This window comes from Anabrus simplex, chromosome 4 (genome assembly GCF_040414725.1).
Source record: "Anabrus simplex isolate iqAnaSimp1 chromosome 4, ASM4041472v1, whole genome shotgun sequence".
NCBI classification, from domain to species: domain Eukaryota; kingdom Metazoa; phylum Arthropoda; class Insecta; order Orthoptera; family Tettigoniidae; genus Anabrus; species Anabrus simplex.
In genome coordinates, this window is record NC_090268.1 from 343199347 (window position 1) to 343217430 (window position 18084).

The following is an 18084-nucleotide window of genomic DNA, read 5'->3' on the forward strand; positions in this document are numbered from 1 at the left end:
TAGAATTCATGCTAGCAGCAAGATTCGCACCGAGAAATGTTATATAAAGTTACTTAATGTGTGTGTGTGACACAGTTGTTGGCTTAAGATAATAAAGGTTTAGAAAATTCTTATCGATCGATTATATTATCGATTCAATTCGGATTTCATTTTCATTCAGTTGGCAGTATTACCGGAACCGGGAGAGCTCCCTCCTTACTCTTCATCACCGGACCAAAATCTGTAGATAGAAGGTACGCGTACTATAACTTACTTCTCTTTAAAAATAAGTTTACTACGGCGTGAAAAGAAAATTACTCTCGCTACTGAGCTCCAATTTCGAACCAACCTGCTCGAATTCCTAGATAATTTTTCGAAGGGGTTTGAAGGCATCAGGTTCTCTGATACAATGTATTAAATTTCTATGGTGCGTGGAAGTACCTCATTAATTCATGTTTATTTTCATTTCTATACCTACCTTATATATCGCTACTCTTCGAGCTCTTTTGGTTGTGCACTTGTTTGTATACGAATCACACAATGTACAAATCGATAATGTGAGCTTTTGTGAGGTAATTGTATGTCCAGCCCTCAGCCCGAAGGCTGGCCGGATCCTCAACAGCTCCACCGTTAGCTGTCATAGATGGCCTAGGCATCACTGAAGAGGCGTACTAGGGGGAACGAGGAGTATGATTGTTTACCGTTGCTTTCCTCATTGACCCAGAAGTTGCTATTACGTATCAGTCTGCCAAGCCCACTGAAATGCATGCACCAAGCGACCCTATGAACAGCATTATCACATCATTCGTAGTAGGAACTGGGAGGAATGGCATTACCAGCATCGCTCATACCTCAGTCACTTTCCTATTGTCAAAGACAAGGATAAGACTGAGATCAATGAAAGTAACAAAATTCCTCTAGCCCATACCAGCAGAAGTCAGCGCACTGAAAACAGTAGGTCTCACTAGCAAAGACATGTGAGGTAATTAATATTGATAACAGTGTAGATCAGGGCCTCTCAAACGCCCAAAATCTCACGCGTGCAGAGCGAGGCGCAAGAGCTCCGTGCACTGTGCATCGGTGCCGCTCGGTATGGCTCGGATCAACGCTTCGTCTCTGGGCTACTCGGCTATGCTCGGCTCTACTTGGCTATACTCGGCTCAACTCAGCCCGGATTTGGAGCGCTACGGCGCAAGTGGGGGAGAGGGAGACAGGCGGAGCGAGCGAGACAGGCGTGAGGAAAGAGAGAGACAGCGCTATTGCTCCAAATCGAGGAGTGGGGGGTCTGCACTCTGGTCAACCAAGCCAAGTCGTCTCTTGCACCGTGCACAGTGCATGCACCACGCGCATGCACCCTGAGAGGCCCTGCTCCATGTTATAGATTGTGTATAGGTCTGTTGATGATGATGATGCTTGTTGTTTTAAGGGACCTAACATCGAAGGTCATCGGCCCGTGTATAGGTTTATAAAGATTATATTACATATAATGCAGTGCGGCAACCTGCATTTTAATAATAATAATAATAATAATAATAATAATAATAATAATAATAACAATGAAAATCCACAGCCTGTTTCCAGTCATTCGAGTGGGTCAGGAATGGAATGAATGAAGCCCCCATCTAGCGGCTGCCGAAGCCTGTCGCACTCCTCTGGGGCAATGATTAATGAATGATAGGTGAATTGAAATGATATTGGCGAGAGTTGCTGGAATTAATTATGACAGGGAAAACCGGAGTACCCGGAGAAAAACCTGTCCCGTCTCCACTTTGTCCAGTACAAATCTCACATGGAGTGACCGGGATTTGAACCACGGAACCAGCAGTGAGAGGCTGGTGTGCTAGCGCCCGAGCCACGGAGGCTTAATAATAATAATAATAATAATAATAATAATAATAATAATAATAATAATAATAATAATAATAATAATAATAATAATAATAATTTCATTCACACACACACACACACACACGCACGCACTAAAGAGAAATGTTTCAATAGGACATTACCGAGTGAATTGTCTGGGAGATATGTGCCATGTAGAAGTAAGCTTGCAGTATGGAAATACTGGGTTCGAAGCCCATCGTCGGCAGAACCAGAATGTGTATTTCCACGTTTTTCCATTTTCACAGCAGACATATTCTGGTGTAGTAACTTAACTAAGGCAATCGCCCCTTACTCCCCCATCCTGGCTGTTTCCTATCCCACCGATGCCGAAAACCTGCAGTGTTAGTACGACACTAAACCCTTAGCCAAAAATTAAGTACACTCTTGGGGATTCCACTAGCGAAATCCTTAATGTCTTTAATGAGAATATATTTCTCCATTAAATAAACCCAGGGAATACCGAAATGTTCGTCGATATTTTCTCTCCATCATTACGGATACGTAATGCTCAATTCAAAAACCTGACAGCTTTAAATCCTATCATTCATTAGTCAGTTGAGTCCTGCATATCGCTGCCAAAACCCATTAACGTGGCGAGGTTAAAGACTCTTCCAACTGTACTATAAATTACGGACTGTGAATTCGTGGTGCTTCAGAGAAAGACTGTGTGATTTAGAATGAATTAACGGGAAAATTAGAGAGGTGTTTTATGGTTCTGAAAGTCACTAGATTCCATTTATGGTAGTAAATAAACTGGGGAACAATATATCGTAGGATATAAAAACTAACATTTCTAGTTGGCATGAGATTACTCTTTTATTTTGACACGTTGTGGTAAATGTGTTTTAGAGGCATGATTTCAAAATTATTGTGACTGTTTCTAAAGTTATCATCACGCATCACCAAGGCAACCCTGATTCGAATCCTGATTAGTGTGGGTAAGATTTACCAAATCGAATGTCAGTGATGGTAGTGGTGATTGTTGTGTTTTAATAGGAAGTACAATTAGGCAACCATCCTCTATATAACACTAATCAGAGAGAAAAATGGAAGGGATCCGTCACTTCTAAAATGAAGGTATCGGCCATAGAAAGACAAGGGCGACGAAGGGCGTAATAATGAAAAGACTCCCTAGCCTTTGAATGCTCTAATAGCGTCGGGATCGGAAAAGAGCAAGAGTTGACTAAGGGAGGTCGGATAGGAGCCTGGCACAAGTAAGAAGAGGAGGACTCAGTTAAGGGCCCAGTGGTCGCTAATCAACGCTTCCCACGTTGAGAGCCGCTGGGGCCTTTTCTACTCTCTTCTTACGACAGGCAGGGGATACCGTGAGTGTTATTCTACCGCCCTCAACCACAAGGGGAAATCGAATGTCACGTCTTAGTTGTTCGGATTAGACGTTAAAATATTGGACCTGTCGCTTTTGACTTTAGTTTAATAGCCACCTTTAACGCGTACGTGCTGACATGTAGTCCCAAGGACCTTGCTGAACCTTCAGATTAGAGCACATAGCAACTATTACCAAAGTGGACATAGCCCAACAACAGGTTATAAAGGCATAACATGGAACATCATGTTTGCCCTTGTGCCGTATCTTTGGAATATTCAAAGAACGTGTGTCTAAAGTACACTCCTATTTATTATGGGAGGTACATTTCGTACCATGTAATATAGGCCTTGTTCAAAGCTATAGTAGACGAGACACTATGTTTATTTGAACGCTGTTATCAACGAGCTGTAAGGTATGTTTCTCTTATACCGAGAAAGTGACTGCGCGGTTTGATTCATATAGCTACCAACTTGCATTCGGGAGATAGTGGAATCGAACCCAACTGTCGGCAGCCCTGAAGATAGTTTTTCGTTGTTTCCCATTTTCACACCAGGCAAATGCTGGAGCTGTACCTTAATTAAAGCCACGCTTACTTCCTTCCTTGCCACTCCTAGCCCTTTCCTGTCCTATCGGCACCATAAGACCTATCTGTGTCGATGCTACGTAATGCAAATTGTAAAAAAAAAAAAAAAAAAGGAAGTTTCTCTTATTTGATAATAACGAGAACGACTGTACCGGGTGAACAAATGCATAAAGCACACCATGTGACCATGTGTACAAGCAACCACATACGCCCACCATTATCTCCCAAACGGTCCGATTGCAACTCTGTAATCACTGAGGCGATTTCGCCTCTCCTATTGCGCACTTTTCACCTCTTCGGGCCGGGCTGAGTGGCTCAGACGGTTGAGGCGCTGGCTTTCTGACCCCAACTTGGCAGGTTCGATCCTGGCTCAGTCCAGTGGTATTTGAAGGTGAGCACGTCAGCCTCGTGTCGGTAGATTTACTGGCACATAAAGAACTCCTGCGGGACGAAATTCCGGCACCTCGGCGCCTCCGAAAACCGTAAAAGTAGTTAGTGGGACGTAAAGCAAATAACATTGTTCACCTCTTCGGCTTGTGTCGTCACTTCTGTAAAATGAATAAAAGTGCGGCTGCCAATCTTAGGGCCGCAACCTTAGCGAACAGTCGTTTAGCCATTCTTCCTCTATTACCCAGATAACGGATTCGAGCCTGGCTGTGGTCGATGGTATTTGAGGATGTTTAAATGCGACATCTCTGGATAGCTCGCTTTCTACACGTTTGAGAACTCCTGAGGTATAACATTACAACACCGTCCCATATCAAATTATTATTATTATTATTATTATTATTATTATTATTATTATTATTATTATTATTATTATTATTATTCCCAACCGAGTAGCACGACTGAACTTGTTTAGATAATGTGCCTGCTTTATTCTTTTCCCCAAACCTTTTCATCTTCTCGTTGAAATTTTTTTATGTTGTTCTGTCCATATTCTGTTGGTTCTAGTTCTGAACGTGTCTGCAAACTTGCGGTTGCCGACTAGTATTCTGAATTAAGATCTGTTCTGCACAGTTTCACATGTCATGCCAATTTCCTGAAGGTCTTTGTCAGTTTCAATTAGCCAATTGTTCTTGACTTTCAGTGAGATGGCAAGCTTGAGAATTCTCTTGTCAGTCTGTTATTGTTCATTTTGGGGCTACAGAAATCCAATCGCCTTTTTTTGAAAGTTTCTGAGATTTTTTCAGAATGCAGATATAGGTCATAAGATTTAGTTTTCCCACTATCGGCAGCCCTGAAGATGGTTTTCCGTGGTTTCCCATTTTCACACCAGGAAAATGCTGGGGCTGTACCTTAATTAAGGCCACGGCCGCTTCCTTCCAACTCCTAGGCCTTTCCTATCCCATCGTCGCCATAAGACCTATCTGTGTCGGTGCGACGTAAAGCCCCTAGGAAAAAAAAATATTTATTTTTCATCCAGATTCCCTTTCTCCTGTAGCGAACGAACGCTACATATGATATTTCTCTACATGATTATTAGAGAACACCGTCTGGACATTATTTCATTATTTTCTTGCCCTACAACAACGTTTCCCCGCTTTTATATATCCAGAGTCCAGTGATTCGTCCACTCTTACCCATATTGAAAATTTATTTTCACATTCCAGCCTAATCTTTCGTAATAGGGACATACAATTTTCTTATGCTGAATCTTCCGGTGTTTCAAAATGTGTACATTTTTTAAGAAACAGTCTATGCTCTGAACTTTTTGATTTATACAACCGAATACTAGCTGTGAAAAAGCTCTGTATAAATCTGCATAATATTCAAACCAAACCCCATGGCACTACAGCCCTTGAAGGGCCCTAGCCTACCAAGCGACCGCTGCTCAGCCCGAAGGCCTGCAGATTACGAGGTGTCGTGTGGTCAACACGACGAGTCCTCTCGGCCGTTATTCTTGGCTTTCTAGACCGGGGCCGCTATCTCACCGCCACATAGCTCCTCAATTCTAATCACGTGGGCTGAGTGGACCTCGAACCAGCCCTCAGGTCCAGCTAAAAATCCCTGGCTTGGCCAGGAATCGAACCCGGGGCCTCCGGGTAAAAGGCAGGCACGCTATTCCTACACCACGGGGCCGGCTCGCATAATATTCAGTACTTTTTGAAAATTGGGGATAAGAAGCGGAAGTTGCTTCGCCTAAAAGAACTTGTCCAAAGGATGCATATGAAGGATCATTCTACGTGTACTACCTGCTAAATGCTGCAAAACTTGATCATTGATTCGAATTTACAAATTTCCCATTTTTTTTGACAAAATGGAATGTTTTCAATCATTTACAAAAGTTCCTCCAAAATCAGCAACGACGAGAATGAACACTTGCCTTCATTTTCATCATTATGTCATCAATCACTTCATTTATGTACCGGTGTTGTATAAGCGGTCTGAGTTAATCAAGACACGCTAATGTCTGAAGAGCGTTCGAGAGAGCAAGCCAAAACGTGCAGCCAAGGTGCAATGCACTGAAGACAGAAATTCATCTGCATTGAGAAGTTTTCGATTGAAATAAAGTTAGAATATATAATATATATATTTGCTAGTGGCTTTACGTCGCACCGACACACATAGGTCTTACGGCGACGATGGGATAGGAAAGGCCTAGGGGTGGGAAGGAAGCGGCCGTAGCCTTAATTAAGGTACAGCCCCAGCATTTGCCTGGTGTGAAAATGGGAAACCACGGAAAACCACCTTTAGAGCTGCCGACAGTGGGATTCGAACACACTATCTCCCGGATACAAGCTCACAGCCGCGCAAAGTTAGAATAAAGACAAAAATAACAATTTATAGGAGAATTATTACTGAAAATATACATGCATAAAAATCCGTTCCATTATTATGATTGTTATTATTACTAGCTACAATACAGGCTGAAGACGCCGACGTAGAGCTGACCAAATAGACGTTTGACTGCGCATGCGGGCTCCCCTTCCACCTTCTTTATCGTGCCACATGACTCAGCGTTTTCACGGTTCAGGTGGCCTTGAAGTACTGACGAGCGCTTTGACCAATTAAAATACCGCATTTTCTCTAATAATTTAAAAAATATACAGCAAGAAATGTTTATGTTTTTAAAGACACTCTGCAAATCTACAGTCCAAGAGTTTTCGTCAGAATGCTTTACAATGTCAATCGGTTCAGCTGTTCTGTCAAACTCGCGGTCAGAAAAATCAGTCTAGAGTTTTAAATATATATAGATTATTATAATTTTTATTAGACTATTATTAAGTTCAGTAAATATGGATTTGCATACTTCATGGGCGTGACTTTTAATTTCTTCACAGATTAGCTCCCAGTACTGAAAACCAAATGTATACAATAAGAGTTACCTATCACCGATGCCTTAATCAGTCTATTTCGGTGTTTTGGCACTATGCTCTAACTTACCGTCAGTAGTGAACACTTCCACTTCACACACGGACAGAGAACCTTCAACGCCAACCAGCTGCAGGAATACGTGTTGACCAATCAGCGTACGGGCACATGTGAAGGTCTTCGTCACTCCTTCTTCTGAAATAGTAAAGCATTGTTTGAATTACAGCCAAGAGTATAACATTTCTGGAGAATACTTTCAAGATTGGAATACAACGTATTATTTCACTTCGAAGCACTAGAAATACAAACATTTTTTCAGCTTTCTTTGGTCATTACAGTCACACAAGAAATGGTTTTTTAGGTAGTAAATATAATTTATTTTATTTCTACTCGTTCATGCATAGAAACGATTACTCAAATTGAAGTTACCCTATGAATACATTACCTAATTAGTTATAAAGATCTTTATGGATTCCAACACAGGATAACGGAGCACCTTAGTGTAGCCAAAGAATCATATAATTTCGTCGTACGAAAAAATTATCACAACACGCAGACTTAATCATGAAACATGAAACGAGACACCATAACGGTGGCCGTTCTGACAAAATGGGCAAGTGCTTGTTTAGAAAAACATTGAAATTTAGGCTTCAGGTCTAAGAGACGTTAAACTTTTAAAATATTTGCTGTTGAGATGCTGTTATTCCATCAACTGGTTAGTTGTCCGCCATATATGCTTATCTTTACTTGATCGAATCTGGTAGTCACAGACATACGTTGGTGAATTTAATAATTTTAAATCATCATTATTATTACTATTAGTAATAGTAGTAGTACTATTATTATCATCTACACTGATCTAACGTTTGTAACTAACTTCATTTCTATAAACTTTACTGGAAGGATGGACTCATAATTGTGTGTTTCTGCCGTGTTTTTTCATGTGATGTATGTATTTGAAGATGTGCGTTAAACGAACAGACACAGAAGTTAACCAAATGTGATTAGAATCGTTGGCCCTGCTGGAAAACTAATCCGGGGTCCTCTGAACTACCCTTTTTTATGTGGTACTTACAATATATTAAATTTCTTCTGAAACGTCAAAAAAATCAAAGTTTTTCAGTTTAAATTACACAAAATACAGTTTAGAACTGAAGTGTAACCAATGGCTCACAACTGTAGTCCATACAAATATTTGTATAATATTTATTATGTGTATTCATTTTAGAAAGTTAAATTTCCAAATGCTACAATGCTTATTGACATTAACAAAATGAAACTAGAGTAAATTAGAATGCCGATTTTTTGTGTATTCAGGATTCTAGTACAAGTAGTTTACGAGTTAGCGTAGTTTGTAAACTGTAAATGCCGACAATTTATGGTGGTCAGTATGAGAACATTCTAAGCCTATCAACAGCTTCACAGTTTGTCTAACGAAGCTGAATGAAGCCCGTCCAGCCCTCAGTCCAGAGTCACTGGGCAAGAGGCAGGCACGTACACCAGGGGGCTGGCACATTTAGAAATAGCTTTAAGGGACTTGTATACAGTACATACTGGGAATATGTCAAAAAATTTAAAACAGGGGTCTTTATTTTCTGCTCTTTCTAAAAATGCATAGTTACACTGTACATATTTTTCTTCTTAGGTTATAGAGAATTCCAAGCCGGTAGTTGTTACATATGAGACATCAGGATAATATGGTAAATTTTCAAGAGATTTTTCTCTGTGATTTTTTCCACATGTAACTGACATCAAAACTAAAAAACTGAAGCATGTTTTGAAATAATTTCGTGATTACTTTTCAAAATGAAAACTGAAGAATTGCTGCATGTTCATGGTAATATTTTATAATTTTCTTTGTTGTAAATTTTCTATAAGGTCAATTCATATATATACATAATATTGTATTAATGTTTAAATTGCTATACGATTTCTCCTCCTTCAGTAATTTTATATATTTTAGTACCTGCTGTAGGCACATGAAAGAGGACCTCAGAGAAAAAATACGTTCCTTAATATTCATTTATGTGAAGGTTAGGATTAAATTAATCAAAACCTGTTTATATTAATTCATCAGTTAATTAATAATCGATAGTTTCACACATGTCTTACAAAAAGTGGAATCACTAAGCAAATGCGATGGTGTTATTTTGGTGTTGATGCTTCATATAGGGGGTTTAGAATATCTTGTCATTCTCGTGTATGTATGTGTGAGTGTGTGTGTGTGAGAGAGATAGAGTGTGTGTGAGAGAGAGAGAGAATCTGATAACTTGTGTTGATGTGCTGTTTGTCATTGTTAGTGTTTGCAATTATCTGCGATTATAATTGAGATGGAAGCGTTCGCAAGGGTGTCGCTCTGTATAAGCGTAACGGCAAGTTAAGGTAATCCGTAATCCATTACTTTAACATCTGCCGTGGCTGGGAAAGTAGCATGTAGCATATTGCCCCGACATTATTCCGTTAGTTTACCATCAGTTTCAATCCTCGACGAGATAGCAGACGCACGAATAAATACTTTGTTTTTATACCTTACCCTGTGGGGGTGGAGCGGGCCGCATATAGGTGAACACAGTCTCTCTGGTGAGGAGATTTAGGAGTGTTGTGCAAGAGATGGTGATGGAGTGATATGGTTAAAACAAGATTTTCATCGGAGGTAATGCTTACCAATCGTTCCTGGAAACCAGGCACACAGTGGATTTCTCTGCAGATCCGTGCTGCTATTTCCGACTCGAATCTCGATATCCTTCAGCGGCTGGTGACCTGTCAACATACAAAATGATGAGGTCAGTTCAAGAGAAATAAAGACCACTGGAACAATAAGAGCAAATGGAATGTCAAAATGCCCACCCTTGTCTAAAGATGAGCTGAAGAAGGAGATATTTTCTTTTTTACAAGTTACTTTACATCGCACCGACACAGATAGATCGCACGGTGGCGTTGGGATGGAAAAGTGTCAGGAGTGGGAAGGAAGTGGCCGTGGCTAATTAAGGTACATCCCCAACATATTCCTGGTGTGAAAATGGGAAAACATCTTCAGGGCTGCCGACAGTGGGGTTGGAACCCACTATTTCCCAAATACAAACTGCGCGGCCAACTCACTCGGTTCAAGAAGAACCGGGAGAGTTTCGATTTCAGATCAACACATGATAAAGTGGCAAAGTGGAATCGATAACGATGTGCTATCAGCTGCTTCAAGTGCAGTGTCACTGCCTCCAATTCGTCTCACCGAGAGGTATTCAAGAACTGAGAAAAAGAGGGTGTCTGTAGAGGAACCGGAACTTTTCTGTACGTACAATATTGTGGAAAAGGCGTTGAAGACCTGTCTAGATAGTCTCTAACGCGTTTCACTTCGAGGAAAGAAGTTGTACTTTACTCTTATCACACACTATATTGATATGTGTGAGCAGAATGCTTTGCAGATTCATAGACTGAACTGAGGCAAATTGGATCATCTGAATTTCCGAAGACGAATGGACTTTTCTCTCTTGCAATTCGGCGAACGAAAAACGGCAAGAAAAAAGCGCAGTCATCCATCGTCGCCAGAAAATGCAGATTCCAGATATGATCGCGTAGATCACATGACTGAGTCCCAAGAAAAGCAAACAAGATCCAGAGTATGTCACAAAAAAGTATCCATAGGGTGCAAAAAGTGCAACGTAATGCTGTATGCGAAGCGTTTTTAGAAATACCACTATGCCATGTAGAAGTACCAAGGTCCTTTGAAGTCTTACATTTTACTGGATTTCCTTCAAAATCTAACGATTCATTTTGTATTCAGAATGCTTGCATTGCGCTGGAATTAAGAATAATATGACATTAGAATAACCCACACGTTTTCTTGTTATCGTACCCGTTTTCTTGTTATCGTACCCGTTTTTCCCACCATAATTTCTTTTATAGGACACCTCTCCTGTCCACGCAACGTACCTGACTGCATTGGCGACCATCACAGCACCTGTAGGTCAGTTATCTACCATTAAGAATCGAATTCAAGCAGCAACAAAAGAATTGAGCAGATCTGGGTTAAATACTATGCACCCATTCTGCATACATACATATTTCACTCCGTTCATCTAGTCAGTAAGTTGTTGAATGGTCTCTCGTCACCAACTTATATATTTTTATTAATTTCTTTTCCAGTGATTGTACAATTTGTTCCCGTTTGTTGTATGTTGCACTTAACCATGCCTCTGCATTTCGTTCTTGGCCGCCTTCGGACTTCAAGCTGCAGTTCTTAAATATTCTGTTGTATTGTAATAGCATCCATTCTTATCATGTAACCTTACATCATGCGTCTACGTTTAGACATTTTAACCTGCAGTCTACCAGCTGGAGTCAAAACTTCTACATCTCTCTTTCGAAATATGTCAACTCTTGTCTTCCCAAACATATTTCTTACAAATATTATCTACGCTTGCTAAATCCTCATCTCATCTTTCCTCCTTAAGTTCTAGGTTTCACTGCTAGGTTATACCTAAAAACAGGTCTGTAATAAACTACTGCAGGTAGTTGGCGAACTTGAATTTCAGTGGTAGTTTCTAGTTCCATATTATGTTTCTGACAACTACTGCATATAAAATGCTTTTCCAGTTTGGATCCGGTTGTTAAGTTTTTGATCTTCATCAATGGAAGCTGCTACATACATTGTACTACGAGCGAGTTGGACATGCGGTTAGGGTCGCGTGGCTGTGAGTTTGCATTCGGGAGATAGTGGGTTTGAATCCCATCGTCGGCAGCTCTGAAGATGGTTTTCCGTGGCTTCCAATTATCACACCAGGAAAATGCGGGGGCTGTACCTTAATTAAGGCCACGGCGACTAGCTTCCAAATACTAGTCCTTTCTCATCCTTTCGTTGCCGGAAACCTTCGACGCGGCGTTAAACAAGTAGCAAAATAAATTTAAAATTGGTGCTTTGCTTTACGTCTGACATAATTTAAATATTCAGTTTTCCCTTCTATAACAAAGTAATGCAGAAACTTACCACAGCATCCACGTGTGGTGACTCGAACCACGCCAACTGGGTATGGCCTCAGGAGGTCCACCATCCACCACGGCGACGCCTCCTTCTGTGTCTCCGTACAACGCTTCCCATCGTGCACTGTGGTAAACTCACCGTCGTTACCGTTACTGGCCGGGCCGCCTCGCACCGTCGTCGACTGGTTCGCTGGTTTACGAAACGCGATGTTGGTTCCTGAAACAGAGAATATACAGATACAAACAAGATATAAGGAGATCTTCATGAAAGCAATTGTGTCCGGTATTGTGTGATAATCACTCAAACAATATCCCTTTACGGAATTATGTAAACCTATATACACAAACAGTGATGCAGTATTGAACTAATATTGCCATGATATTAGTTTAGACCCAAAGTGGAGGCGGGAGAGGTTTTCCCCCGGGTACTCCAGTTTTCCCTGTCATATTCCATTCCAGAAATACTCTCCAATATCATTTCATTTCATCTGTCATTCATTAATCATTGCCCCAGAGGAGTGCGAAAGGCTTCGGCAACCGTCACAATACCTATCCTCGCCGCTAGATGGGGGCTTCATTCATTCAGTTCCTGACCCGGTCGAATGACTGGAAACAGGCTGTGGGATTTTCATTTTCATTAGTTCAGACAACGTTGATGAATATTGTAAAGGTAGATTCGCACAAACCACTGACATATCATGTATTGTACTTCAGGTATTGAGGTATCTTCTTCTTTCTCCTGGACATTTTCCCCAATTTACTGAGGTCAGCACGGGATGTCGATTTGGTCTAGTTTTACACCAACCCTGATTTGTTCACTATTGCGTGTTTCTCTGCTGGTTTGTAGTGTGGTGTGCTGTGTGTAGATACAGAGATGTGTATTTATAGGTACACAAACGCCCCGTCCAAGAGCCTAAGGAATTAACCATGCGTAATTAAAAATCTCCAGTCCGACTGGGAGTAGAACTCAGGGCTCTATGAACCGAAGGCCAGTACTTTGACCATTCAGTCAAGGTGATGGATACCCATACCGAACTCTCATATCAATGCCAATATTTTCGAAGCCTTTCAATTTCTAAGGAATTCACATGTTGATACGAATATGAATGGAACTTCACCTCGGCTGCTGATGGAATGAAATGAAATGTCGTACCTATGGCTTTTAGTGCCGGGATATCCCAGGACGGGTTCGGCTCGCCAGGTGCAGGTCTTTCTATTTGACTCCCGTAGGCGACCTGAGCGTCGTGATGAGGATGAAATGATGATGAAGACAACACATACACCCAGCCCCCGAAGAACATACCCACGGTATCTCCTGTCTGTCGTAAGAGGCGACTAAAAGGGGTGACCAAGGCATGATGGAATTGGAACCTTGAGATTACTTGTAATTAGTACCATCAAGTGAGGAACAAAATGGGTCAATGTTACTTGCGATTAGTACCATTATGTCCGGCTCCATGGCTGAATGGTTAGCGTGCTGGCCTTTCGTCAAAGGGGTCACGGGTTCAATTCCCGGCAGGGTCGAGAATTTTGACCATCATTGGTTAACTTTGCTGGCACGGGGGCTGGGTGTGTGCGTCGTCTTCATCATAATTTTTATCCTTGTCCTCGGACACTCCCGGCACTAAAAGCCATACTCCATTTCATTTTCAGAACCATTGTGCGAGGAACACTATGGGTCTGCACGTTGCCTGTGATTAGTACTATCATGTGCACTCCACCGAGGTGGGGGAGCGGGCATCACTGACGTCCGTGCGGGAGGAAATCCCGTGAGCCGCGCTGAATTGCGTTGGTTCTCTTGTATTCAGATCGGGTCTGCGTTACCTAAGAGTAGTACCATTATATGAGGAGCACCACCTGTAAGTGGTGCCATTATGTGTGACATACTATGGGTCTACATTACCTGTGATTAGCACCACTATAGGAGGAACATCATGGTTCTGCTTTACCAGTAATTAGTACAATTAGGAAGGGCCGGTGACCTAGATTTTGGACCCCTTTGGACAACAAGAATTATCTCAGAATATGAGGCATCGTGAATTGGATCCATTGATTGTTTTGGATTCATGGACATTTTTAAATCATCATTCGTTTTAGATTTTGTTCAGTATATACATTTTGGTCCGCCTCTGTGGTGTAGTGGTTAGCGTGATTAGCTGCCACCCCCGGAGGTCCGGGTTAAATTCCCGGCTCTGCCAAGAAATTTGAAAAGTGGTACGAGGGCTGGAACGGGGTCCACTCAGCCTCGGGAGGTCAACTGAGTAGAGGTGGGTTCGATTCCCACCTCAGCCATCCTGGAAGTGGTTTTACGTGGTTTCCCACTTCTCCTCCAGGCGAATGCCGGGATGGTACCCAGCGTAAGGCCACGGCCGCTTCCTTCCCTCTTCCTTGTCTATCCCTTCCAATCTTCCCCATCCCCCGCAAAGCCCCTGTTCAGCATAGCAGGTGAGGCCGCCTGGGCGAGGTACTGGTCATTCTCCCCAGTTGTATCCCCCAACCAAGAGTCTGAAGCTCCAGGACACTGCCCTTGAGGCGGTAGAGGTGGTATCCCTCGCTGAGTCCGAGGGAAAAACCGAACCTGGAGGGTAAACAGATGATGATGATGATGATGATGATGATGATGATGTATACATTTTGAAGTTTTAATTATGGTTTCATTTCGTTGCAACTCGTACTCTTAGGGGCCGATGACCTAGCTGTTAGGCCCCTTTAAACAATAAACATTATCATCAAATAGGTAATGAGTTTTAATAACTACTAACTACATGTAAATATAAAACATAATTAATTTACTGCTTCACGTATGCGTATTCTGTTTCCGTCTGTTGTATAAATTACCATTGAGTATCAGCGCTGCTTCTTAAAATTCCATAGGCCTATGCTCCCAGTTTCAGTAGGCAGGGAATTCTGGGTAGAGGGGCTGATGACTAGATGTTAGACATCTTATGAACAACAATAAAAACAACATTCTAGATACGACTGGTGGAGGTACTGTATTCTGTTGACCACCGCTGCGGTCTAGGGGTAACGAGCCTATCTCTTACCGGATTTGATTCCCCAGGTTCGAAATTGTTATAAGTGCTGGTTCGAGGTCTACTATGCCTACATGGGAACAATTGAGGAACTATCTGATGGTGACACAGAGACCTAGATCTAGAAAATCAATAATAACATCCTCGCAATCTGGAGGCCTTCGGGCTGAGCAGCGCTCGCTTGATAGGGCTGTTGCTCCATGGTTTATTGTTGGTATTGAGTGGATTGGTAAGTGGGCATACTTGTTACAGAACTAGATAATAGCTTCTTTGATGGATAAGTAGACTGTGCAGCTCTGCTGGTTATAGTGATGTTATCTATGTAACTGAGGCTTGGATTAGTAGAGTTGGGACCAGACCGGTATTTACTGGGACAAGTGAGAAAATATGGAAGCTCACTTCTAGGAAGACTTAGAGTAGACCTCCAACCCAATTTATCTCCGGATTGTATTCGGGAATATGTCAACTCGAGCTTTTGTGGTTCAGGTGGCAGTGCGCTAGCCTCTCACCGCTGGGTTCCGTGGTTCAAATCCCGGTCGCTCCATGTGAGATTTGTGCTGGACAAAGCGGAGGCAGGACAGATTTTTCTCCGGGTACTCCGGTTTTCCTGTCATCTTTCATTCCAGCAACACACTCCAACATCTGTTCATTTCATCTGTCAGTCATTAATCATTGCCCCAGGGGAGTAAGACAGGCTTCGGTAGCCGGCACAGTTCCTATCCTCGCCGCTAGACGGGGCTTCTGTCATTCCATTCCTGACGCGGTTGAAACTGGAAACTGGTTGTAGATTTTCATTTTCAACTCAACTTAGGGCCTATCCGAATTTAAAATTTCCATGACAGGACCAACTAGGAAGAGTAGTTAGCGATGTACTTTGCCTTCTGTGTTCAATATAGCGAGATCGCATCCCGACATAGTCGGTTTCCATTTAAGGGTACTGAAATATAGACTTACTGACACGTTTAAATTGCCCCTCTTCATTATGGCGTGTCTTAGGACGTATCTAAAATGTTAAGAACGTTATAAACAGCCTTCGTCTTCTTCGTGTTATGATGATGATTATTATTGTTATTATATGTATTAGTTAATAATAATGATAATAATAATAATAATAATAATAATAATAATAATAATAATAATAATAATAATTAACCTAACTAACCCCATAACACTACCCCCCTGAAGGGCCTTGGCCTACCAAGCAACCGTTGCTCCCCTCGAAGACCTCCAGAATACGAGGTATCCTGTGGTTTGTACGACGAATCCTCTCGGCCGGTATTCTTGGCTTCCTAGACCGGGGCTGCTATCTCACCGTCCGATAGCTCCTCAGTTCAAATCACGTAGGCTGAGTGGACTTCGAACCAGCCCTCAGATCCAGGGAAATCTCCGACTTGGCCGGGAATTGCACCCTGGGCCTCCGGATAAGAGGCAGGCACGCTACCCCTTCACCACGGGGCCGGCAATAATAATAATAATAATAATAATAATAATAATAATAATAATAATAATAATAATAATAATAATAATAATAATAATAATAATAATAATAATAATAATTGTACCGGGCGGTACACCCCAACGCCGCGCATTCAAATTCAGCGCCTAAATAAACTCCTCTATAGGTAAAACAGTGAATCTCGAACTACACCAACTTAGAACTTTACTCAGAAGATGTCACCACAGATATAGGACGTAATTTTGTTATTATGCAGTTGCCTAAACCGACTGGATTTCTACTAGTTTTTTGACATTCATCAAGAAGTTTGGACTTTCTTTCACAGATGACACTACTAAAAGACTATGATCATGCACCCTGGTGCGAGGTGTAAGAACTTATAATTTAAAGAAGTTTTGTATTTCTAGGTTTTTGTAAGTGAATGATGTTCATTTATTTCCTTTTTCTTTCCGCCAGTTTTGAATCTAGCCAATCCCTAATTTCTGTAATTAATTTTCTACCTATCACAGGCTTCTTGTTCGATCCTGAGTGTAACTTTGAATTTGACCAATTAAATTGAGAGGGTGTGGCTGGTTTATTCCTGAATGATCTCGAACCTTCCCTGAGGGTTTATAAACTGCGGCTTTTCACGTTTCTTGGCCAATTGATCGTCATCTTACCGAGTGTACGTGTCAAAGCAGGAGGCGGGCGGCCTCTTTCATCGGTCAGCAGAACATCTACAAGGTAATGGCCACATAACTTTATTCTTTCTTGCTACCTCTGCAGTTTAATCCGAGGGAAAGGTCCGAATCCTTAACTATGTAACCTTCTTTTCTAAAATGTAACTTTCTTCCGGCTGATGTAAAAATTTAATAAATTTTTAACTGTAAATCGGGGATAGTGATGTACCCTCTCCTGCTCCCCTTCATCTTGGTTTGAGGTAACTATATTTCATAACTGTTTTTCATTCTGAAATGTGGTAATTGTAATTTCTATACGAGTCACCTCAGTAGTTTGGGAATAGCCCCTGTTTCATCGGCCTAGAGCCCTTTAGGTTTTTAGTGTTTATTATCTTGGAGTGCAGGGTACGCCTCCATTCATTTTGTGTTTGGGCCAGTTATTTATTCTCTTCCTTTTCTATGAAGGCCCCCGTAGGTTGGGTATTAAATACCCCTGTTAAATCAGTTTTCATATCGCAAGTTGTACCTTGAGGGGCCAGTGTTTGTAAGCTGATGTTGCCTTGAGTAGGCAGTAAGAAACTGAGAGCCTGTTAGCTCTTTTCCAAGTTTTGTAACTGTAAAGTGTGCCTCTGGGAGGCTAGATATTGTGATTTAGGGAGCAAGTGCTCTTGAATTAGGGGATTTCAGCCCCTCATTAAATAATACCTCTTCCTTTCGTAAAATTGTAAAATTAGGGGCTTAAAGCCCAAAGAGTTAAGGTTTTGAATCTTGGATTTCCCCCAATATTGTTTAATTATTGCTACTTGTACCTGTATTATTGTCATAAAATATTGTTAAGTTTGAAGTTTTGAAAATATAACATTCAGTTTAAG

General features: G+C 41.5%; 1 protein-coding gene across 1 annotated transcript in view; it reads right to left on the minus strand.

Moving 5' to 3' along the window:
• Positions 1-18084, minus strand: part of fw (furrowed) — a 524942-nt gene that overhangs the window by 139630 nt on the left and 367228 nt on the right. Inside the window, exons 4-6 of the mRNA XM_067146533.2 lie at positions 12073-12282; positions 9756-9851; positions 7164-7286 (exon numbers count right to left, since the gene is read on the minus strand). Of these exons, the coding sequence (XP_067002634.2) occupies positions 7164-7286; positions 9756-9851; positions 12073-12282 (429 nt within the window). The remainder of the gene's footprint in view (positions 1-7163; positions 7287-9755; positions 9852-12072; positions 12283-18084) is intronic.